At 40.3% G+C, this 25,032-nt stretch overlaps 1 protein-coding gene across 1 annotated transcript in view; it reads right to left on the bottom strand.

Annotated features, from left to right (window-relative positions):
• The window catches only part of LOC115630731 (Down syndrome cell adhesion molecule-like protein Dscam2), a 307,894-nt gene that overhangs the window by 198,499 nt on the left and 84,363 nt on the right, over nucleotides 1-25,032 (bottom strand). The window contains exons 5-7 of the mRNA XM_030527385.1: nucleotides 16,399-16,560; nucleotides 16,184-16,333; nucleotides 3,078-3,195 (exon numbers count right to left, since the gene is read on the bottom strand). Of these exons, the coding sequence (XP_030383245.1) occupies nucleotides 3,078-3,195; nucleotides 16,184-16,333; nucleotides 16,399-16,560 (430 nt within the window). The remainder of the gene's footprint in view (nucleotides 1-3,077; nucleotides 3,196-16,183; nucleotides 16,334-16,398; nucleotides 16,561-25,032) is intronic.

A 25,032-nucleotide genomic window follows, 5' to 3' on the forward strand; every position in this document is an offset into this window, starting at 1 on the left:
GACCATGAAGACAACCCCCCTCGCAGCTGCTAAGAGCCTTAGTCGGCAATAGCAGTGACAATAACAAAATTTACACGATCCTGGGGCAGCAGTGATATTAATAAAAGAGGTGAGTCAGTATATGACTAAATTATAAGTGTAACGTACGGAATGACCCATTAGGCTGAGGGAAACCTCTTTTTGGAAAAAATCGGCTAGAGGACATGCATGTATACTCCGTGTTCAAGAGTTATTTTTGAAAAGGATCCCAGCTCGAACAGAGTGGGATAACATCCCACCCTGTCATAACAACGCCATCAATTTCTTTACAGATGACTTAAAACTGGATCAGAGAGTCGGCGGTGGCATTTTTTCTCCAGTCCTGGGGATAAGGCTGTCATTTCGTCTCCCAGATCATTGCAGCGTTTATCAGGCAGAGGTGACTGCGATACAAAAGGTCCCAAGGCGCCTATCCCCCGACAAAGCAGGCGGCAGACCGGTTTGTATATTTTCAGACAGCAAAGCGTTGGAATCCAATATGGACAACTCAAAAGTCATCATTGACTGTCGCAGATCTCTCAACAAGATGTCCCAGCAAGTCAGTACTAGCCTCATATAGGTGCCAGGACACCGGAATATTGAGGGAAACTGCATTGCAAACAAGCTGGCATGGGAAGGAACAAACACAAGCATCCTTTCTTACAGGGAAGGAGTGGGAATGCCGTTAGCATACCTTCGGCTCCTGACGCTCAATCATTTCCTGAGAATTTAATTAGCACAAATGTGCAGAATGAATGGTATGGTACCTTGGGCAGTATGGACGCAGGTATAACGATGAGAGCGCATGACTTAAATACACCCACTTTGAAGTAATGCGAAAGAACTTCCGTAGTGCAGAGAGATCTGCGTGTCTCACATACCTGCATTTCCCTTCCTCAGCATATATGTATATTATGTAATATGTATGTAAAGTTATGTTAAGTACAATATATTTAAATAATGATACAAATTATAACAATAGTTCTATTAATTCAGTTCAATTCAATTCAATATGATTAATATGTTCACGACGGTTGGCGTTGACAACTTCTTCGACTGACGACCATTCACGACGACTCTCTGCAACGACTGTTCTCTCTCGACTGCTTCCAACGACTTGCTCTTCTCTTGTGTCTGTTGTCCCTCTGCTTTGTAGCTTTGTCGCTTTTGGTGTGTCGCCTGTTCGCCTGCAACGTGCCTGCTTACATATATATATATATATATATATATATATATATATATATATATATATATATATATATATATATATATATATATATATATATATATATATATATATATATATATATATATATGTATGTATATATATTTATATTATATGCATATTATTATGACTTTTTTATTTTACATATCACAAAGTATCACAAAGGGATTACGTGTAACCACCAAGTCAGGTGGCTAGTAGTGCGATTATACTCTCCTCGCGAGGTCGGCTGGGAGGCCCTAGGTACGGTCATGTCTTAGCCAGGCGATGCTGACTAATGGTAGTCGTGCGAGACCTGAAAACTCTATAAAATGTTCCCCAATTCCAGGCGGAACAGCTTATTCCCATGGATGTGTGGCTGAGAAGGTGCTCTGACTATACTAATGCGAACTCTCTATACCTGTCGACCTCCAGTTTAAATAAGGCTTCCCGTGGTACTCGGGCTATGCCACGGGTGATCCACCCCTTTCCTGCTAATTATGGGACCAAAAACATGAAACATTCAAAAATAATGTCACCGGAACTCGCCAAAAGCCGGACGTGTCCGCAAATCCTTCAACTCCCAGCAGCTCCCATCCTATTGCTGTGAGTGCAGAACAGTTTTCAGTTTACCTCATTTGTGTCCACGGTTATAGGGATATTGAGGGAAACTGTAAAGCCGTCGAGCTGGCAAGACATGGTACCACTGTTTCTTTCTTTCCAGACATGGACAGTGTCTGTATACCGATAGCCAGCTGCAAGCTGTCAGTCCGGAACCACTTTGAATTTGTCGCACATCAAATGGGGACCAACGATACCAACTCCCACACAATCACACGTTGAAGGTGGCCCATTCACAATATGAAGCGATCTTCACAAGTCTGCAAGCTGGGCGGAAGCCAATACTCAGCTGTAATAAGAACCATCACGAGGCACTAGCTGGTTGGCACCCATGCAGCTAGGGCTTTTTCACAACGTCTTCCGTAGAAGCTGCGGAGACGTGAAAGAGGAGGAAATAGTAAGCCACCCCGAAATGCTTAGGCAGAGATTACATTTATGGCTATAACTTTCTTTACAATTGGCCTGTCAAAATGAAACTTGGCATACGAACCGATAATCACAAACGGAGTTATGAACAAGGGATAACGTTACAGCCGAGCAACCCCACAGTGTAATACCCTGTACCCAGGTAAGCTTCCGTCACTGAGTTATATGCGCCCATAGCAGCAGCAAAAAGAGGAAGAAGAAGAGCGAACTTGTTGCTGCAGTTTGGTGGGTTGTACTGGCGAGAATTTGTTTCGCTAAGAATTGACCGAAATGAATAAAATTTAATAAACAACAGTAGATAATTATATATAAACTATGTGTGCAAAGTTTGGTTTAGGTCGCATTTGAAATGTGGAAATAAAATAAACTCGTCCTTTCTCGTACCTAGGAGAATCTGAATAGCAACTTTGGTTATTCTAACTTTTATAGTTTCTGAGATCCTTGCATTCATCCAGACAGACGGGCAGACGGACGGACGGACATGTCTAGATCAATTTCTCTCGTCATGCTGATTCAGAATATATATACTGTATGGGGAGATGCTTCCTTCTGCATGTTACATACTTTGCACAAACCTAATATACCCTTTTTACCCTACGGGTACAGGGTATAAAAATGGAGGGTGTATCAGATTTTAGAAAACAAACTTGGCCTACGTAGGGCTTATGGAAACCTGGATACCAAGTTTTTCTAGGGGAAACACTGCTACGCAGAGGACAAAGATAGGTTCAAAAAAATAATATTAAAATGTATTTTCTAAATGGGGTATTTACAAGTATATATGAGCAAAAACTATAGGCGAACTTACTTGTAAACAGGCTTTGGGTTGGCATAAGCAACACATGGTATGGCCAGAGGATCCCCGGATCTAGCCAGCACCAGTAAAGTCTTTTCGTTTATAATTGGAGGAACCAACTCTCGCATTTCTGGAAATAAAATGTTTAGTAAATGTAATACAAGTTTTTAATTTTCTGTAAACGGTAATCGAAATAGCGAGAAAGGGAAAATCTTCGACAATTTTGTTTTTCGTTCTGAAAAACGTCGGTCGGTTGTAAGGTTGTTACTCTGCCGCGGGTATACTCGCCGGCCAGAGTTTGCTGAAATAAATTAGGCACCCCAAAGTGCCAAGGTGTCCACCAAATAAAAGAGGGCGGTACGCCAAGTGAATCTGCTCCACGTGGTTTAATTCCCAAAATTACACAAAACAGGAGGTTGCGCTTCATTGCGCGTTTTTTCCCTCTCAAAACTAACTAATAACTCTTCTCTCCAATTCCAATTTCAAACTACTTATTTCTTTTAATACTTAAACTACTTCTTAAAACTACTCGCCTACTCAGGCATCGTGACAACGCACAGCTGGTTGCTGCGCAACGCGTCGTTACACGGTCACAGAATGGCTCTAAAAGTTATTATAGCCTTTACCCAAAGGGTGAAAGGCTATACTTGTTTTGTGCGCATGTATGTAACACACAAAAGGAGGCGTGGCAGACCCCACAAAGTGTATATATTATTGATCAGGATGACAAGACAAGTCGATATAGCTATGTCCGTCTGTCCGTCCGTCCGTCTGTCTGTATGAGCGCAACGATCTAAGCAAGTACAATAGCTAGGATAACCAAACTTGGCATCCAGGTTCCTCTAAGCCATAGGCAGGTCAAGTTTGTTTTTTTTATTTTGATACACCCCCCCACTCCCCCTCAATTCGTGTTTTTCCTTATAACTTCCGTAATTCTTGGAATTTGGAATTTACATCCAGATAGTGCTTATGTGTCCGTGTGCCAAGTTTCATCAAGCAGCTCTGTCGGCAGCGCTGCCCGCAGCTGTTGTTGTTGTTGCTGCTTTGGTTCAACTTTGTGCTGCATACATACACGCATATAAACACGCATAGGTACGCGATGTAAATGTATGCTGTTAAAACTGAACATAAACATGTATTCTAATTTAATTTAATGAATTCATTCATTTAAAAAAAAAAATTTTTTTTTTTAATTTTTCTTTTTTGTGGAGAGTACATGCTATTTTACTGTCGGGCTTGCTCGACTGTAGTGTTCTCTCTTATTTTAAACTGTATTTTAAAAATTTTGTAATTTCATCTAATATGTATATATGTATGTATACTAGCAGATCTTGCCCGTCTTTGCTGACTCAGTATTTGTGCTTACAATTATACGTTTATTTACTATATGGTATTTATCTTCTGACACTCTCTAAAGTTTCTAAAGAGTTCATTTCCCAAATAGCAAATTAATTTGGTACGATTCGAGTGCTAGGACATAAAGTACAATAAATACTATGTATGTATATAAATAAAACAGTTTGTCCTGACTGACTGACTGATTGGCAATCAACGCACAGCCCAAAGGGCAAGATCTAGGAAACTGAAATTTGGATACAAGATGCCTCTCACAGTGAAATTGAGCACTAAGAATGGATTTAGGAAAATTCGAGCTCAATTTTGGTGTTTTATACTCTGTACATAATGTACAAGACTATATTATGTTTGCGGGAGCTGAAAATGTAACAGGCAGAGGGAGGCGTGGCAGACCCCACACAGTATGTATATTCTTGATCAGCATGACGAGACGAGTCGATCTAGCCCTGTCCGTCTGTCAGTCTGTCAGTCTGTCCGTCTGTATGAACACCTGGATCTCAGAGATTATAAGAGCTAGAGACACCACATTTTGCACAAAGATGCCTTATGTGAATAAGCAGAAAATGTGTATTTTGGAATTACCCTCCCTCCCCCCCTCTCCCACGCAAATCGCAATTTTCTCTAACTACCGTAATTCTTGGAATTTTGAACTCAAACTTGGCAAATACATCCACTTAGTTATTATAAGTTGAAATGTTCAATTTATTATACTCTGTACATAAAATGTACAGAAGTATACTAGGTTTGCGGAAGTTGAAAATGTAACAAGCAGAAGGAGGCGTGGTAGACCCCACAAAGTATATATATTCTTGATCAGCATGACGAGACGAGTCGATCTAGCCCTGTCTGTCTGTCTGTCCGTCTGTCCGTCCGTATGAACACCTGGATCTCAGAGACTATAAGAGCTAGAGACACCAGATTTTAGTCCCAGATGCCTTATGTGAATACGCAGAAAATGTGTGTTTTGGAATTTCCCTCTCTCCCCCCCTCTCCCATGCAAATCGTAACTCCCGTAATTCTTGGAATTTCGAACTCAAACTTGGCAAATATCTCCATTTAGTTATTATAAGTCCAAATGCCAAGTCATCTTATGTCATCATGATATGCCGATTTAATAGGAAGTTATAGCAATATATGTACATAAGACCAAGTGGTGCCTGCAGCTATTGTTGTTGTTACTGCTTTGTTCAGGCACACGAGACATACACAGACACACACAAATACACACATACACGCATAATTATTCTACACATATGTATGTACAGAGTATTTCAAAGTCGGGATACCCGACTTTAGCTTCTCTACTTGTTTTTTATACCCTGTACCCAAAGGGTACAAGGGTATATTAGTTTTCTGCGAGTGTACATGTCCGTCTGTCTGTCCGTCTGTCTGTTCGTCTGTCTGTCCGTCTGTCTGTCCGTCTGTCTGTATGAACGCAAGGATCTCAGAAAGTATAAGAGCTAGAATAACTAAATTTGGGATCTAGATTCTCCTAAGCCCGAGAAAGGACGAGTTTGTTCATTTTCCCCGATGCACCCCCCACTCCTCCCCCCCCCCCCCCCCCTATTCGAGATTTTCTATAACTCCCGTAATTCTTAGAATTTTAAACTAAAATTTGGTAGACACATCCAGATAGCGATTATATATCCGTGTGCCATTCATTATGATAGGTTGGTCAGAAAGAAAGTTATAGCCATATAACCAGGCCCAATGCGCACATACATATATACGTGGTAGACCCCACAAAGTATATATATTCTTGATCAGCATGACAAGCCGAGTCGATGTCCGTCTGTCTGTCTGTATGAACCCAAGGATCTCATAAAGTATAAGAGCTAGAATAACCAAACTTGGTATACAGATTCTCCTGAGCCCAAGAAAGGACGAGTTTGTTCATTTTTTCTGATCCATTATTACTAGTATTATTAATTATTATTGCCATTATTATTATACATCTACATAAAATTTACAAGAGTATATTATGTTTGCGGGAGCTAAAAATATTACAGGCAGAAGGAGGCGTGGCAGACCCCCCTGTATGTCTGTCTGTCTGTCCGTCTGTCCGTATGAACATCTGGATCTCAGAGACTATAAGAGCTAGAGACACCAAATTTTGCACAAAGATGCCATATGTTTGTACGCTGTGCAAGTTTGTTTTATTTTTTTATTTTCCTTACTTCCCCCCTATGGGCGTTTTCCCGATATTCCATTCTTATTATCGCCAATATCTCGGAGACCATAAGACCTAGGAACACCTAGATGCCTTATGTGAATACGCAGAAAATGAATATTTTGGAATTTCCCTCTCACCCCCCTCTCCCCGCAAATCGTAACTGCCGTAATTCACAGACACACAAATGCACACATACACGCACATCCCTGAATTTTTTGTTGTTTATTTTCATACTAGAACTAGTTCTTTTTGTTGTTGTTAATATGAATAAATTTATAATGAAATCGACGTAAGTTTTTAAATTCGGGAATCATGTGTGCCGTCCGTGAGCCAATCTAGGAAACCCGTAGTGTGCTTAGGGATCGTCAATTTTTGTAGATGCAGTATGACGATCATGGAAGGTCATGTAGCCACTATGGCTCCTAGCGTAGCAAGCTTGTGAAGTGTCTGCCATAAATATATAGTCAAAAATGGTTTATAGCTCAATGCTGCCTTTTCTTGTTCCGTTGTGTTTTTGTTACTTTCCCTTTTTGTGATGCATACGCTACCGGTAGCTGTGTCCCATTATAATTTTGAGTCAGCACAGCTCCACAAGATTGCTTACTTGCATCCGTCGTTATACAAAATTCTTTGTTAAAATCTGGATATTGCAACAACTTAGGCTTCATTAGCTGAACTTTTAAATAATCGAATGCCTTTTGACACTCTTCTGTCCATTCAAACTTAACATTCTTTCTACATAATATTGTTATGTAGAAATTTTTTATAAAACGTCTGTACTAATTGCAGAACGCAACGAATCTCCTAGCGCTATCTGCGTCCGTTGGAACTAGGTACCTTTCTATGACATCGTATCTTGCTGTTCTGGCAAAATACCCTTATCAGTGCACTTATGGCCCAAAAAGGTTACCTCGTGCCTGGAGAATGAGCACTTTTTTGGGTGTAATTTAAGGTTGTGTTATCTACACAAATCAAAAACGCTTATAAGATTCTTAATCATATGTTTTTCTGAGCACCCGATGACAATCAGGTCATCCATATACAGGAATGCCTGAGAGGGTTCTATACCCGAAAATGCGATTGTCATCATTCTTTGAAATTGAATTGGTGCTATTTTTAAACAATATGGTAATCGCGTGAAGCGATAGGAGCCATTGCTCGTAGAAAAAGACGTTATGTTTCTGGATCCCTCTATCTGATGAAATCCTGACATCAGATCCAAACAGGAGAAGTACTTAGCGCTACCCAATTGATCGAGAATATCATCAATTCTGGGTAATGGAAATTTATTGGACAAGATTTTTATATTCTGTACATGAAATGTACAGAAGTATATTAGGTTTGCGGGAGCTGAAAAACGTAACAGGCAGAAGGAGGCGTGGCAGACCCCACAAAGTATATATATTCTTGATCAGCGTGACAAGACGAGTCGATCTAGCCCTGTCTGCCTGTCTGTCCATCTGTCCGTCCGTATGAACACCTGGATCTCAGAGACTATAAGAGATAGAGACACCAAATTTTGCACAAAGATGCCTTATGTGTGTATTCTATACGAAATTGTTTTATTTTTTTGATTTCCCCCCACTTGGAATTTCGAACTAAAATTTTGCAAATACCCCCAGTTAGTAATTATGTGTCCGTATGCCAAGTTTCATTAGCCATAAATATATTTGCTGCTCAAGCGCTGCCCGCGGCTGTTGTTGATGCTGGTGCTTTATTTGACTGCACATATGTTTACACAGACACGAATAGATGCGCATAGGCAAACATACACTCACACAGACGCAATTGCTATGTAAATGTGCAATTATACACCCTTTACGTGAGTTCGAATACCGAGAAAGGTAAAGTCGATCATTGAATTTTTTTTTATTTTCTTAATTTTTTTTATTTTCTTAATTTTTTTATTTTCTATAATTATTGTAAACATATGTACAGAGGATTTCAAAGTCGGGACACCCGACTTCAGCTTTTTTACTTGTTTTTATTAATCTGGCGGTAGTCGACCACCAATAGCCATTTTTTACTATCCGAACCCGGCAATGATTTCTTTGGAACTATCAATAGTGGACTATTGTATTTTGAGACTGACGGTTCCACTATTTTGGCTTTTTCCAGTTTTTCGACTTGATTTTCTACCCCTCCTTTTGGCTATGTGGAATTCTATAGTTCTTAAAATAGACTGGTTCATGAAAGACGTTTCATTCTTATCTTTTGTTTATAGAAATTATTGGTTGATATTGATTCGGTTTCTATTCCGAATACGTCAATATATGTAGTGCATAGCTCGGTAAGAGCATATTTAAGCTGTGGTGGGAAATGAGGGATGGCATAGCATGTTGATAGAAATTCTATCATTGCCGATCTTTTGGAATTGGTTGTTCCCTCACCTATACCGGACAATTGAGTAATATTTTTATAATCGACGTTATTAAACGTGTCTGTATTTTCCTTTATTAAAGAAACGTCTGCACCTGTATCAACAACAACCAACAATATGTACAACTTAAGTGTTGCTTCATTTTTTAGTTTAACGTAAAGATTTAAATTAATATTTATAGCGTGAACCGTTTGTTCCACTGTTTTGTCTATCTTAAGGGATTTTATTATTATACGGCAACGGCATTGTTCAACGGCAGGCTGAACTAACAATCTCGGGTGCACTTTACACCACTCCCAGCGACGCGATGCGATTCTGTGAAAATGGTCACAGGAATGTGTTGGTCACGCCAAAATCCTGGGAGGAAATAACATAATCCCCTTAGTACGCCTTGTACCCCAAAGGAGTACCTCCATACTCCCCTTCACATGATCATTCCCTCCAGGGATGAATGGTATTCCGGCCCTCCAGGCCATGAAAACTAAAAAAAAATATATATATATACAGACGGTTCTAAGCTGGACAACCGCGTAGGCGGGGTTGTCTTCTGCGAAGAACTCGGCAGCCAAAATGCCTTCAGGCTCCCGGATCACTGTAACAAGAAATGAACCTTAGAACTCTGGAAAATGAGCAGAATCCAATAATCAGTTGTAATCAGAGCTATCACGGGGCACTGACTGGTTGGCACTCGTGCCGCTAGACTAGGACTTCAGCATAACAAATTCTTGAGAAGTTGTAGACACGAAGAAGATTAGGAAACAGTAATCCACCCCTTCTGCCTTATTAAGGACCATACAACGCTTTCAGGAAGCAAGCCTGTTGTTGTTGTTGCTACTTTGACTTACTTATTTCTTTACTGCATACAAGCACACATAGACACGATTCTGATGTAAATGTATGCTGTTGAAATTCTACATAAGTACTTATGTGTGTATGCATGTGTTAAATAGTTTACAGTATGTTAAGTAAGAGCGTGTGGCGCGTAATTCGAAAATGCTTTATTTTTAAACAACTTTTTGCACATCATCTTAACAATTGTGCACAGGATCAATACGCAATTGCATTAATATTGATACCAGTGACATCTAGAGCCAATAATCGCTTGCTATCTGCGAAGCATGATTTCCACCAAAATTTTCAGCATATTCGATTGGAATTGACCACCAAATTTGTCGAATTTAACGATGCTGAAGCTTATGCTTTATAAATATCCAAACTCTTCCATTTGGAATGACATCCGGTTACTGTGATGGTCAATCCTCCAGTCGCGGCCAACATTCTCAATTACCCATGAGGGACTTTTTTCGACGTGTTTCTATACTCTGTACATAAAATTTACAAGAGTATATTAGGTTTGCGGGAGGTGAAAAATGTAACAGGCAGAAGGAGGCGTGGCAGACCCCACAGAGTATACATATTCTTGACCAGCATGACAAGACGAGTCGATTTATGTCTGTCTGTCCGTATGGACAGCTGGATCTCAGGTGCTAAGAGCTAGAGACACCAAATTTTGCACAAAGATGCCTTATGTATGTACACTGTGCAAGTTTGTATTATTTTTTTTTATTTTCCCCCACTTCCCCCCTATGGGCGTTTTCCCGATTTTCTATTCGTATTATCGTCTATATCTCGGAGTTATAGTCTCCTAGGAACACCAAATTTCAGTCCCAGATGCCTTATGTGAATACGCAGAAAATGTGTATTTTGGAATTTCTCACCACCCTCCTTTCCACCGCAATTAGTGATCTTCCATAACTCCCGTAATTCTTGGAATTTCGAGCTAAAATTTTTCGAGTAAAAATACAGTTAGTGATTATGTGTCCGTATGCCGATAGATCAATTTAACTGGAAGTTATATCCATAAATATAATTGCTGCCTGTTTGTTCGCACACGTGCGGTATTGCTTATGTTGGCTGGCCAGTGTCAATGCACCTATAATTCGTGTGCGCGTGCAGACTATGGTGCCAATATTATCTATGCTGAAACCATATGGGTGTATAGGTGTAAATAGTTCCTTGCTATACAGCTAGGAACTATTCACTATCAGAGGCTACACTTTATCCCGTGTAGAGCGTCTCTGAGAAAACAAAAAAGGAAACAAACCAATGCTTAAATTTCCAATTTCATTCTGATTTTATTTCTGAAATTCCTTCAGTATTTATACAATTTTTGTCTTATTTACTAGGTTTTTCCTTATGTACTAATAATTCAATATTTTACTCTTTCTTATTTTCTAAACATTGTACTTACTCTAATTTTACATTTTTCGTCTTATTCTATCCTAACGGTGTCAAGTGGATTTCCCCTCCATATGTATATTTTCAAGCCTTTCTTAAACGCAGTGTGCACCCACCCTTAAACGCTGCCGCGGTCCTATTTGCCTATGCATTTTCTGTTATCTACTATGCGTTGGTCTGTACCACTGCTGCATGCGGCTATTCTTAGACCGAGATTTGTTGTTTAGCCTACCTACTGCTTGTGCTCCCTATGCTAACTTCTGAGCGCTTGTTCACTTTTGTGAACAATAGGTTTATGTATATTATGTGTTTCAAAACTATTTTATTGAATGCCTATTTGGTCCGCGTTGATGAGATTTCATATACTCATTCGCGTCGCAAACACTGCCCAAGCTCTGCCCGCAGCTGTTTTTGATGTTGCTGTTTGTTTGACTGCAAACATGCTCACACAGACACGAATAGACGCGCATAGACATACGTACACTCACATAGACGTAATTGCTTTGTAAATGTGCAATTATACACCCTTTACATGAGTTCGAATACCGAAAGAAGTAAAATCGATCACATTTTAATTTTCAAAATTTTTTTATTTTCTATCATTATTCTATACATAAGTACAGAGTATTTCAAAGTCAGGACACCCAACTTTAGCTTTTTTACTTGTTTAGTCTGCATTAGTTTTTCATTGTGCTTCGTCATTTCACATTATTTGCCCGTAAATATTCCTACATAGTCACGTAACATATATCCCTTTAGCTGCAATTTTATTTGTCCTTGACGCAAGAATAAGAATGGATTCCTTGAAAATATGTCCAAAATCACATAACCTCGAAACGCTTAGCAAAAGGGGCATACATTGCAAGTCACAAGTCAATGTGTCAAAATCTCAACATGGAATTTAATATTTTTATAAAAGCTCCGAAGACAAAAGCTTTAGCTAAAGGTGCAAAAGAGTTTTTGTAGTTGACTGAGTTGTAATCGCAATCAATTCTCCGCGCACTTAACATACTGTATATTTAATTTAATTAATTAAATTTGTATACTCTGTACCTGAAATGTACAAGAGCACAAGGAGTGTACCAAAATATACAGGACTTTAAAAAAAAAAAAACAGAACAAATGGTTTTTTCTGCCAAATAAATTTATTTTATTCAAAATAGTCTCCTTCTGCTTCAATACAGCTTTTTGCACGATCCAAAAGCATGTCGAACGAATGTTTTAGCTTGTTGGCCGGTATGGCCGCCAGTATGCCGGTGCGAGCCTTTTGAATGGCATGTACGTCTGCATAACGCTTTCCTTTCATGGGCAAATGCATTTTTCCGAAAAGGTAGAAGTCGCACGGTGCCATATCAGGTGAATACGGCGAGTGGTTAATGGTTAAAATATGATTTTTGGTCAAATAATCGGTCACAAGCGTTGATCGATTCTGAGCAATTTTTGGTCGTCAGTCAATTTGTGCGAAACAAACCGTGCACACACCTTTCGTAAGCCCAAATGTTCGGACAAAATGCGATAAATCGATGTTTTGGAGATGTTTAATTCCATTTCCATAAATTTCAATGATGATTTCGACTGATTTTTGTTGAATTCACGCACAGTTTCGATGGAATTTTCGGTGATCACGAATTTTGATTGGCCCACATGTTGATCGTCATTTATGTCCTCTCGACCACTTTGAAAACGTTGAAACCACTCGTGCACTCTGCTACGGGATAGGCAGTCATCGCCATAAACTTGTTCCATCAATTGAAACGTTTTGGTAAAAGTTTTACCAATATTAAAACCAAATTTAATGTTGGCTCTTTGTTCGAAGCTCATTGTCGCACCAATAACACAAACATACTGACACTTAAAACGCAATAACTTCACTTCCAATTGATGAAATGTCATGAAATTCTCACTGGACAATCGATAAAGATAGCAGATTCTAACGCACCAGTCGACATATAGATAGCGCCACCAAGGGCCGCTAGATGCAAAAAGTCCTGTTTGCTTTCGAATGCACCTTGTATATTAGGTTTTCGGGAGCTGAAAATGTAACACAAAGTACATATATTCTTGATCAGCATGACGAGGCGAGTCGATCTAGCCCTGTCTGTCTGTCCGTCTGTCCGTCCGCTAGCTAGAGACCCAAAATTTAAGTCCCAGATGCCTTATGTGAATACGCAGAAAATGTGTATTTTGGAATTTCCCTCTCTCCCCCCCTCTCCCATGCAAATCGTAACTCCCGTAATTCTTGGAATTTCGAACTCAAACTTGGCAAATACCTCCATTTAGTTATTATAAGTCAAAATGTCATCATCATGATAGGCCGATTTAATAGGAAGTTATAGCCATATATGTACATAATACTAAGTAGTGCCTGCAGCTGTTGTTGTTGTAACATAAACAGACACACACAAATACACACATACACGCATGATTATTCTACACATATGTACAGAGTATTTCAATGTCGGGAAACCCGACTTGATTAAATTTTTTTTTTTTTTTGCTGTGGTACAGGGTGTTCTAGAGTTGAGCCCGCTCGATTTTAGCACTCCTTTCTTTTTATACCCTGTACCCGTAGGGTAAAAAGGGTATATTAGGTTTGTGCAAAGTATGTAACATGCAGAAGGAAGCATCTCCGACCCCATAAAGTATATATATTCTGAATCAGCATGACGAGAGAAATCGATCTAGACATGTCCGTCCGTCTGTCCGTCCATCCGTCTGGATGAACGCATGGATTTTAGAAACTATAAAAGCTAGAATAACCAAAGTTGGCATCCAGATTCTCCTAGGTCCGAGAAAGGACGAGTTTATTTTATTTTTTTGAATTCCACTCCTCGCTACAAAATTTCAATAGCGTCCACATTTCAGATGCTACCTGAACCAAACTTTGCACACATAATTAATACATATTTATCTACTGTTGTTTATAATTTTATATAATTCGGTCAATTCTAAGAAAAGTTATTAGCGAAACAAATTCTGGCCAGTAAAACCCCCAAACTGCAGCAACGAGTTCGCTCTTCTTCTTCCTCTTTTTGCTGCTGCTTTGGGCGCATAGAACTCAGTGACGGAAAATTACCTGGGTACAGGGTATAACACTGTCGGGCTTGCTCGACTGTAGCGTTCTCTCTTGTTATACTCTGTACATGAAATGTACAAGAGTATATAAGGTTTGCAGGAGGTGGAAAATGTAGCAGACAGAAGAAGGCGTGGACCCCACAAAGTATATATATTCTTGATCAGCATGACAAGACAAGTCGATCGAGTCCTGTCTGTCTGTCCGTCCGTCTGTCATTTTGTCCGTCCGTCCATATGAACTCCTGGATCTCAGAGCGTATGCCTATGTGCTGCCTGCAGCTCTGTCGGCAGCGCTGCCCGCAGCTGTTGTTGTTGTTGCTGCTTTGGTTCAACTTTGTGCTGCATACATACACGCATATAAAGACGCATAGGTACGTGATGTAAATGTATGCTGTTAAAACTGAACATAAACATGTATTCTTATTTAATTTAATTAATTAATTCATTCATTCATTTTTATACTCTGTACATGAAATGTACAGAAGTATATTAGGTTTGCGGGAGTGAAAAATGTAACAGGCAGAAGGAGGCGTGGCAGACCCCACAAAGTATATATATTCTTGATCAGCATGACGAGACGAGTCGATCTAGCCCTGTCTGTCCGTCTGTCCGTCCGTATGAACACCTGGATCTCAGAGACTATAAGAGATAGAGATACCAAATTTTACACAAAGATGCGTTATGTGTGTATTCTATACGAGTTTGTTTTATTTTTTTGATTTTCCCCCCCACTTCCCCCCTATGGGGGTTTTCATGATTTTCCATTCGTATAATCGCCTCTATCTCGAAGACTATAAGACCTAGGAACACCAAATTTTAGTCCCAGATGCCTTACGTGAATACGCAGAAAATGTATATTTTGGAATTCCCCTCCCTCCCCCCTCTACCCAGCAAATCGTAACTCCCGTAATTCTTGGATTTCGAACTAAAATTTAAATATTGAAATGCCCCAGTTGGTTATTATGTGTCCGTATGCCAAGTTTCACTATGATAGACCGATTTAACAAGAAGTTATAGCCATAAATATATTTGCTGCTGCAGCGCTGCTCAAGCGCTGCCCGTGGCTGTTGTTGATGTTGCTGTTTGGTTGACTGCGAAAATGCTTACACAGACACGAATAGATGCGCATAGGCATACATACACTCACACAGACGCATTTTTTTAATATTTTTTATAATTATTGTAAACATATGTACAGAGTATTTCAAAGTCGGGACACCCGACTTTAGCTTTTTTACTTGTTTTTAATAATTTAATTTTTCTTTTTTTGTAGAGAGTACAGGCTATTTTACTGTCGGGCTTGCTCGACTGTAGCGTTCTATCCTGTTTTTATTCTTTCTCTGGCTTATAATAACCAAATTTGAGTTCATCGGTGGAATAACAAAGATTTTCAACCAACTATCGGAGCCCATTTTCCCCCACTTCCCCTATGAAGGGCACCCCGATTTCTCGTTCATATAATCACCTATATCTCGGAAGATGTAAGACCTAAGGACACAAAAATAGACGAAGGTGCATTATGAATACGCAGAAAATGTGTTTTTTGGAAATTCCCTCCTTCCCCCTCACCCACACAATCACTGATTTCCCATAACTACCATAATTTTTGGAATGTCGAACTCAAGCTTAGCAAATACCTCCAGCTAGTGATTATAAGTACGTTTACCAAGTTTCATAATGATAGGCCGTATAAGCAGGAAGTTATAGCCACATATGTCATCTTGCCCAAGCACTGCCCCCAGACATACACAGAAATATACAAACGCACATAGCCACGCATAATTATTCTACACATATGTACAGAGTATTTCAAAGTCGGGACACCTGACACCTTAGATGCACGATGTTCCCAAAAATATTAAATTTGAAAACAAATTGTAAATGACAAGTACTCACCCGTTAATTGAATTTTACCAGCATTAATGCTTACAACTGAATCTTTCGTTAGCTTGTGGTGGGTCCGACATCTGTAGCTTTTTTCAGCATCTTTTCTAGTTATATTGTATACTATGAGATCTCCAGAGGGCAACATATGATTTTTTCCATCTGTTGAAATGATTGTAGATTTAATCGTAAAATAATTGGTGTTTTTCTTATTCGTTCAAACTTACCACCTTCAAGAGATGGAAAAATATTGAAATTAGGTTCTTGAAACCATGAAGTTACCGTAACATAATCTTTTACAAATGATGGGATGTTGCACTTGATTAAAACGTTACTTCCAATAAATCCTCCTGGATTTTGAACTTCTGGTTCATAGCGCTGTTGAACAACTAAAATTACAAAAAAATAAAGTTTAAAAAGCAAATGCTACTAAATAATTTAAAGAAGTAACGCCTTTGGATCCAATTCCCTTGTAAATAAAATTATTTATAGTTATGGGTAGATAAAGCTAAAATTGTTGTACCCTGTACCAAATGGTTAAAAAGGCATATATATGTATCATCTATATATAAATCACTTTATCCTGACTGACTGACTGAGTGGTGATCAACACACAGCCCAAACGGTAAAAGCTAAAAAGCTTAAATTTGGACTCAAGGATCCTATCATAGTGTAGGTGCGCATTAAGAAGCGATTTTTCATGCTCCAAAGGAGGGAAAACAAGCTCCAAAGTTTATTTGGCAAATTCACATTCTTCAACGGATCGAAATCGGTTTCTAAAATAAAATCAATAAAAGAATACAAAAATAACTGCACACTCGGTTTTTATTCTCTGTACATAAAATGTACAAGAATATATTAGGTTTGCAGGAGCTGAAAATATAACAGATAGAAGGAGGCGTGGCAGACCCCACAAAGTATATATATTCTTGATCAGGATGAGAAGCCGAGTGGATATAGCCTTGTCCGTCCGTCCGTCTGTCCGTCTGACCGTCTGACCGTCTGTCCGTCTGTCCGTATGAACGCAAGGATCTCAGAAAGTATAAGAGCTAGAATAACCAAACTTGGTTTGCATATTCTCCTAAGACCGAGAAAGTACGAGTTTGAGTTTTTTTTTCGATGCACCCCCCACTCCCCCGCAATTCGTGTTTTTTCTTATAACTTCCGTAATTCTCGGAATTTTTAAATGAATTGGTAGGCACATCCAGTTAGTACTAATGTGTCCGTGTGCCAAATTTCATCATGATAGGTCAATTCTGAAGAAAGTTATAGCCATAAGTAAAATCGCTTCTCATGCGCTGCCTGCAGCTCTGTCGGCAGCGCTGCCCGCAGCTGTTGTTGTTGTTGCTGCTTTGGTTCAACTTTGTGCTGCATACATACTCGCATATAAACACGCATAGGTACGTGATGTAAATGTATGCTGTTAAAACTGAACATAAACATGTATTCTAATTTAATTCAATTAATTCATTCATTTTTTTTAATAATTTAATTTTTTTTAATTTTTCTTTTTTGTGGAGAGTACAGGCTATTTTACTATCGGGCTTGCTCGACTGTAGCGTTCTATCTTGTATTTTAAAAATTTAATTTTTTTTATTTTTATTTTTTTTATTTTAATTTTTTGTGGAGAGTACAGGCTATTTTACTGTCGGGCTTGCTCGACTGTAGCGTTCTCTCTTGTTTTAAATTGGTCTAGGAGCTTGAATTTTTGGGGTTTTAATATTTATTTTCTTTTTTTTTTAAATGAAAAGTTTGTGTTATAAATGTTGTGCGATCAAATTTGGTATCCATAATCATCATAACTATATCTACAAATTGGCTTTCAACGATTTTCGAAATATAGAAATATGTTTTTTACTTGCCATATGCAGCAACAATATATAACAAAGAGAGTGTTTGTGTTGACTCAATAAAGCACGAAAAGAAACGATCGTGAAAATGCGATGGAAACAAAAACAACAGGACCAAAATATAAATTAAAGTTAGGAAATACTCTAATATTTTTTTTCCAGTTTTTTGTACAAAGTCTATCTTAAAACGTTGTGTTATATGCATATATGTAGTTTATTGTTGGAAAAGCAAGGGATTTGGAGAGCATATCAGAAAAAAACTATGTTAGCCACATTTGCATGAAATAAATTAATATTTTACGAAAAAGCAATATTATGCACATACATATATCGGTCTTTGAAAATTGGATTACCATATACACATGTATAAAAGCTTAAATTAAATATTGTTGGCGGAGTCGCGCCAATATGTTTAGATATAAAGTCATAAGTGAGTATAATAAAGTGAATATGTCATGTACAAGTATGGCCATATTTCAACACGCCCCTTCAAACTAGCAGTTCTGCAGATTAAATATAAGTGACGCCCAAGGATGAAATGCATTCTCGATGCTTAGTGCTATTGAGACCCTTCGTTAGGACGTCTGCTGCCATCAGTTCCCTCTGCAGGTATTTAACATTGATGTCGCCGCTCTTATGCTTTTCCTGTATGAAGTGGTGACGCACATCAATATGCTTAGTGCGATTATGAAAGCCGAACCCGCTGACCAATTTCTGTGCGCTCTGATAGTCGTTTAGGAGCGTCACCTGCTCACATTTTCGGCCGATCCTTTTAAGAAGCGCTTTTAAGTATAAGGCCTCCTTAGCTGCCTCTGTACTTGACAATGTCACCTTGCGCTGCTTTCGGCTTATGTCCCAGTCTGCATCTACCATGGCATATAAGTCGTCGCCTGTCTTCTTGTATAACAGGCCGTACTGCTTTGTACCGTTTAGGTACAGTAGTACTCGTTTCGCTGTCTTCCAATGTGCACCGTTGTAACATGAATTAAACTGAATCAGGCCACTGAAAGAAACATTAAAGCACCAATTATGTTTTGATAAAGATGTTTTGATGTACATTTCGCTTCGAGTGGAGTTAATGCCGGTTTGCATTCTGGCATTTCAAATCTTCTCAAAAGTGCTTCAATGTACTGCTCCTGACAAATGAAGATTTGTTGCTCGCCCAAGTTTTGTTGAAACTCTATGCCGAGACATGTTTTAACTGGACCGATGTCCTTCATTTCAAATGTTCTTCCGAGGGATGCCTTGGTTTGATGTAGCCATTTTGCATGATTTGAAAGTCTGAATGCCAATAAAAAATCAACGACGTATGTAAATCGTGACCAGACGAATTTTCTTCCCCGGTCGCTTCACAAACATGCATGGATCTTGCTTGGTTGCCTCAAGACCCTTTTGTAACTTTTCGGTTAATTTGACGTAATCTATACAACGTCTTCTCGAGTAGACAAACAGGATTCTTCATCCCTTTCAATGACGTTCGCCATGCCTTTGCTGCTTCGATGTGTTTCTCATTACATGAAGGTTCTATTGCACCTACTGCTGCCTCGATACTAACTTTTTCATGCAATGAAATCGGTAAATTCCTCTTGTACGTCCATGCATACCTTTTCTTCCAGTTCTCCGTTTAGGTATGCTGTTACTACATCCATTTGGTGGACATCCATATTAAGCTGCTGCTAAAGCTGCTAACATTCTTATCGATGAGAAACGCACTACTGGTAAGTACGTCATGAAAATCTTCGCCAGGTTTTTGCGAAGAGCCCTTTGCGACTAATCGCGCTTTCTTCTTACCGGTAGTGCTGCCGTCGTCCTTAGTACGGAATACCATTTTGTTTCCAATCACTTTTCTATGTTCAATGAACTCGTCTTCGATTGCTTTGGTCCAATTTTCCACTTCGCTGAAGCTTTTCGCTTCCTCTATTGAAAATGGATCTCCCACTGCTGCAAATGCCATTTCGCAGTCTTCATACATACATATCTCCTTGTGATGATTCAGAATGCACCTCATCGTCGTTGCCGTCGTTAGCCTTTTCGGCTGCTGGCTGATAGACCTTTCGAGGTCTCCCACGTTGACCACTTCTCACTAGCTTGTGTCGTCCTCTACCATGTCGTTGCTGCACCTCTTCGGAATCTTCTTCGCTGGATGAGCTTTCACTTATTTGCGGCTGGTTGGATAAATTAATGCTGATGCCATTCTCTGAGAGCTCTTCTGTGTTGTAAAACTCTCTGTGTAGTAGCCAACAAGTATGCATTCCTCTGATTTTGATTCGAATTTTCCACGATTACTTCCTTTGACGATACAGGTTGCCATATCTTTTTGCATGAAACCAAACATTACTATTTTTCATAATAACCACATCATTTTTACGAAAATGCACCTCGTAGCCCTTGTCTGTAATTTTTGAAACTTACAATAAATTGTTGCGTAAATCGGATACATAAAATTCCTCTTTTAGAGTTATGTTTTCTTTATCTTTCTCTTTCTTTGCTGTTACACGTATTTCACCAATGCCTTTTATACTCGTTGTGTTGTTGTTCGCCAAATGCAAAGTCTTTTCGACTGTTGCTATTTTACTAAAACCACTGTATAGGCACCATAAGCCGTTATTCCATTCCGCGGCGAAAACATTTTCTATTGCGCTTAGCATGCTGCCACACGCGAAACATTTTCTGTCTCCTTTTTGCACATTGCAGCTTCTCTCTGCTTTGCTATTGTCTTTCCGACGGTTAGCGTACATTACGTTTTGCTCTTCACTATCATCCATCACTTTGTATATACATACATACATATATCATAACTATTTCTTCTACTCTTTAATGAAAGGTTACAAAAATACAACGCAGCTTATTCTGTATTCTTTCTCAGAGTAAATACATAAACCAAGTTTAAAGTTAATCGGATTTCTAATTCTCTTAAGCCACATCTTGGTTTTCACCTACACTTTGATAGCTTTTTGAGCCTGTCCCGCGTGGGATATTTAATTTTCATTTAAAAATCGGGACGTCTGGCCAACGCTGATATGTACATCTCTAGCACCTCAGCTGATCGCATATTTACAAGCGATTTACCATTTGTGTTAAAAGGTTGCGTCAGCTAACAACGCTACAAATGTATTCTGAAGTATTCTGGGAGACATTAAGTGTTAAGCTTATTCTGTGAATGTATTCTTGCGATTTACAATAGCAGAAACACGCCTTTTGCACTCACAACATTCATATTCAAACAAAAAAAGAATCCTAAAGTCGAGCAAGCTCAACTCTTAAATACCCTTTACCTCCCACCAAAAAGTAAACAAGAGAGAACGCTACAGTCGAGCAAGCCCGACAGTAAAATAGCCTATACTCTCCACAAAAAAGTAAAATTAAAAAAAAAATTAAAAAAATTAAATTATTAAAAAAAATTAATTTATTAATTAAGTAATTAAAGTAAATTAGAATACATGTTTTTGTTCAGTTTTAACAGCGTACATTTACATCACGTACCTATGAGTGTTTATATGCGTGTATGTATGCAGCACAAAGTTCAACCAAAGCAGCAACAACAACAGCTGCAGGCAGCGCATGAGCAGCAATTTTATTTATGGCTATAACTTCAGAATTGACCTATCATGATGAAACTTGGCACACGGACACATTAGTACTAGCTGGATGTACCTAAAAAAACTAATTTCAAAATTCGGAATTTATAAACAAAAACTCGAATTGCGTGGGAGTGGGGGGGGGGGGGGGTGTATCAGGATACAAAAATAAACTTGACCTGCCTAGGACTTAGGGGAATCTCGATACCAAGTTTGGTTATTCTAACTCTTGTACTTCCTGAGATCCATGCGCTCATACAGACAGACGGACGGACGGACAGACGGAGGGACGGACGTGGACATCGGACATTGACGGACATCGACTCGGCTTGTCACCCTGATCAATAATATATATACTTTGTGGGGTCTGCCACGCCTCCTTCTGCGTGTTACATACATGCGCACAAATTAGTATAGCCTTTCACCCTTTGGGTACAGGGGTATAAAAATGAAAAAAAAATTTTTTTTTAAGTTTTAAAAGAAAGTATATTAATTAAATTATTTAATTATATTAAAGACATGTTCATGTACAGTTTCAACAGCATACATTTACATCAGAATGGTGCCTCTGCGTGTTTATATGCGTGTACGTATGCAGCACAAAGTTGAACCCAAGCAGCAACAACAACAACAGCTGTGAGCAGCGCTGTCGGCAGCGCTACAAGCACAGTATGGGCAGCGATTTTATTTATGGCTATAACTTTCTTCAGAATTAACCTATCATGAAGAAACTTGGCATACAGACACATAATCACTAACGGGATGTAGCTACCTAATTGTTTATTCGCACACGTGCGGTAGTGAGAATCGGCAGGACGATTGTGGTCCTGACGAATTAAGCTAGAGGACGCTTATTGTTCTTCTGTTGATCAAGGCGGGATCCTAGTGGTCCGGCTTGATGTTTGGGTGGACACTCGAGGACCGTTTAATTAAAGGCACTTGTGGCCCTGCTGCTTCAAGGGACCCTCGTGGTCCAGTAGGTGCTAGTAACACCGGTTGTACTAGTTGCGCATGAATGAAACGACGCAAGACGTTTGTAGTGACCAAGGATACCGGATGGCAATCCTTGGGAGCATGTAGTCAACGTGGTAGTCAGCGTGGTAAAGATCAGCGGTTCCTGAACCAAAGTAACAGGCCGTTCGTTGATAATTTGCGTACCGATTTTATTCTTACAAATCATGGCTTACATAGCCATGCTTAAAACTAGCTTATGACTACTTACATTTACTATTTCTATGTTTTGGCGGTTTCGCAATAATGATGCCCAAGCATATATTATGAGGTTACATATGCTGGTGTCAGCCCAATTTGGTTCATAAACTATGACCTGATTGTTGGTCTTATGCTGAGGTAGCAGAATAATTATTCTTGCTTATTAATCTTATTCTTGCTTATTCTTTATGTGGACTGATGTAAGATGGAGCACTACCCGTACGGAACTGCCGCTAAGCATTGCGTCGTACTGGCTGAGACATCCTTAACAGGCCCGCTCTGGCTCTCTCCAGTTTCCGAAGCTCGGCCATAACGGCCGCAGAGAAATGATTTCTTGCCTCCCATCCATCCTTGGTGGACAGCATAAGGCTCACCAGATTGTCCGTCGAGATAGGAGTACCTAGTGAGATCACCAGCTCACTTCGGTTCCTCGAAAATCTCGGGCACTCGAATATGACAAGGTTGGCGTCTTCTTCAACTCCATTTCCGCACCAGGTGCACTCTGAAGTCAAGTCATGCCCATAGCGATGCAGGTAATTCCTGAAGCAGCCATGACCGCTCAGGAGCTGGGTGGTGTAAAAGTTCACCTCGCCGTGCTTGCGCTCGATCCACGCTCTTATATTGGGTATTAAGCGGTGCGTCCATCGGCCTTTGTTGGATTCCTCCCAGCGCCGTTGCCAGCGCTCAATGCTACGCCGTCTGACCCTCTACCGTAACGTGGTTAATGTTGCGGTGCCTCCCACTGAACTGCGGGCTTCAGTATGCAATTCTCGCGCCTCCCAAGAGAGCTGCTTTATCTGAAATAGTTCTAAAGCCACTGATGACCCTGATTGCGCTCAGGCGGTAGGTGGCCTCGAGGCCTCTCCTGTAGGACCCCGTCTCCATTGCATGGGCCCAAATTGGAGCAGCGTAGAGCATCACAGAACTCACTACTTTTGTTATCAGTGCTCTTCGGCTTTGTTTGGGGACCACGTATATTCAGTATGATGCGCGCCGTTTCTACCGTCTTCCGGCTGCTGATAAGAACAGCCTTGGTTTTGTGAGGCGCCAGCTCTAGTCCGGCAGCGCTGATACAGGCTGAAATTTGTACGATCGCTGCATTGCAGGTCACCTCCACGTCACACAGGTCTTTGGCTACCGTCGTCCGCGAATCCAATAATATGGACACCCCTTGGTAGATGCAGCCGCAGTACTCCATCATACATCACATTCCACAGGAGCGGTCCCAGAACGGATCCCTGGGGCACACCCTGGGATATGTGATGAGAGCGAATTCCCTCGTCGGTGCCATAGGACAGAGTCCTCCCATCGAAGTAGCTCTCCACTATAGCGAGGAGGTACTGTGGGACGGAGAACTGCCTTAGGACGTGCAGGATAGATCGATCGTGCCTTCCGAAAGCCATACTGGTTAGGTGATAGCCCTCCAGCTCTCTCCAGTGCCAAGTTCAGGCGGTTGCTTTTCAATTTTTCTAGTGTCTTGCCCAGTGAGTCCAAAAGGCAGATCGGCCTATAGGACGATGCTTCCTCAGGAGGCTTACGCGGCTTGGGCAGAAGTATGAGCCTTTGCATCTTCCATTTGGCTGGGAATACTCCTTCTCGCAGGCATTGGTTAAATAAGTCCACGAAAACTGTTGGGTGGAGTGCTATGGCTAGCCGTAGGGCTCTGTTAGGGATAGCGTCCGGGCCGGGCGCTATCGCCGGCTTAAGCCTCTGGGCTGCTGCCGCCAGCTCCTCCATCGTTACCGCGTTGAACGTATATGGTGGACTCAACAGCTCATGCAGAAGTACGCTAGGTGTTTCTGTTTGGTCAAGGCGCTTAACCACAATCTGGTAGGCTTTGCCCCATGGATCGTGCTCAGCTGTGTCGCATAACTCCAAGAAGCAGCGCCTCTTGCTTTATCTTATTATTCGCTTGAGGACACTCATTTTATATCGATAGTCCTCCTGAAGTGCTACACCGGAGTTCCGTGTATTTCTCGAGCGCTGGTAGCGTCGCCTCGTTCTGAGATAGGCCCTGCGAGCTTCAGCGATTTGCTCGCTCCACCAGTAAACTGGCTCATGGTGGCGCCGGTATGCCTTGAGAACACTCATGCCCACTAAACAAGCTTCTTCCACCCTGGCCGAAATACACTCTGCCATTGTTTAGGATGAGCCTGCGGCACAAAGATCCTCTAGGGCCCCAGCGAAGGCTTGTGTGTTAAGCGACTCGCTGCGGAACATT

Source organism: Scaptodrosophila lebanonensis, unplaced genomic scaffold (assembly GCF_003285725.1).
Source record: "Scaptodrosophila lebanonensis strain 11010-0011.00,11010-0021.00 unplaced genomic scaffold, SlebRS2 tig00001410-arrow-pilon, whole genome shotgun sequence".
In the NCBI taxonomy this organism is placed as follows: Eukaryota; Metazoa; Arthropoda; class Insecta; order Diptera; family Drosophilidae; genus Scaptodrosophila; species Scaptodrosophila lebanonensis.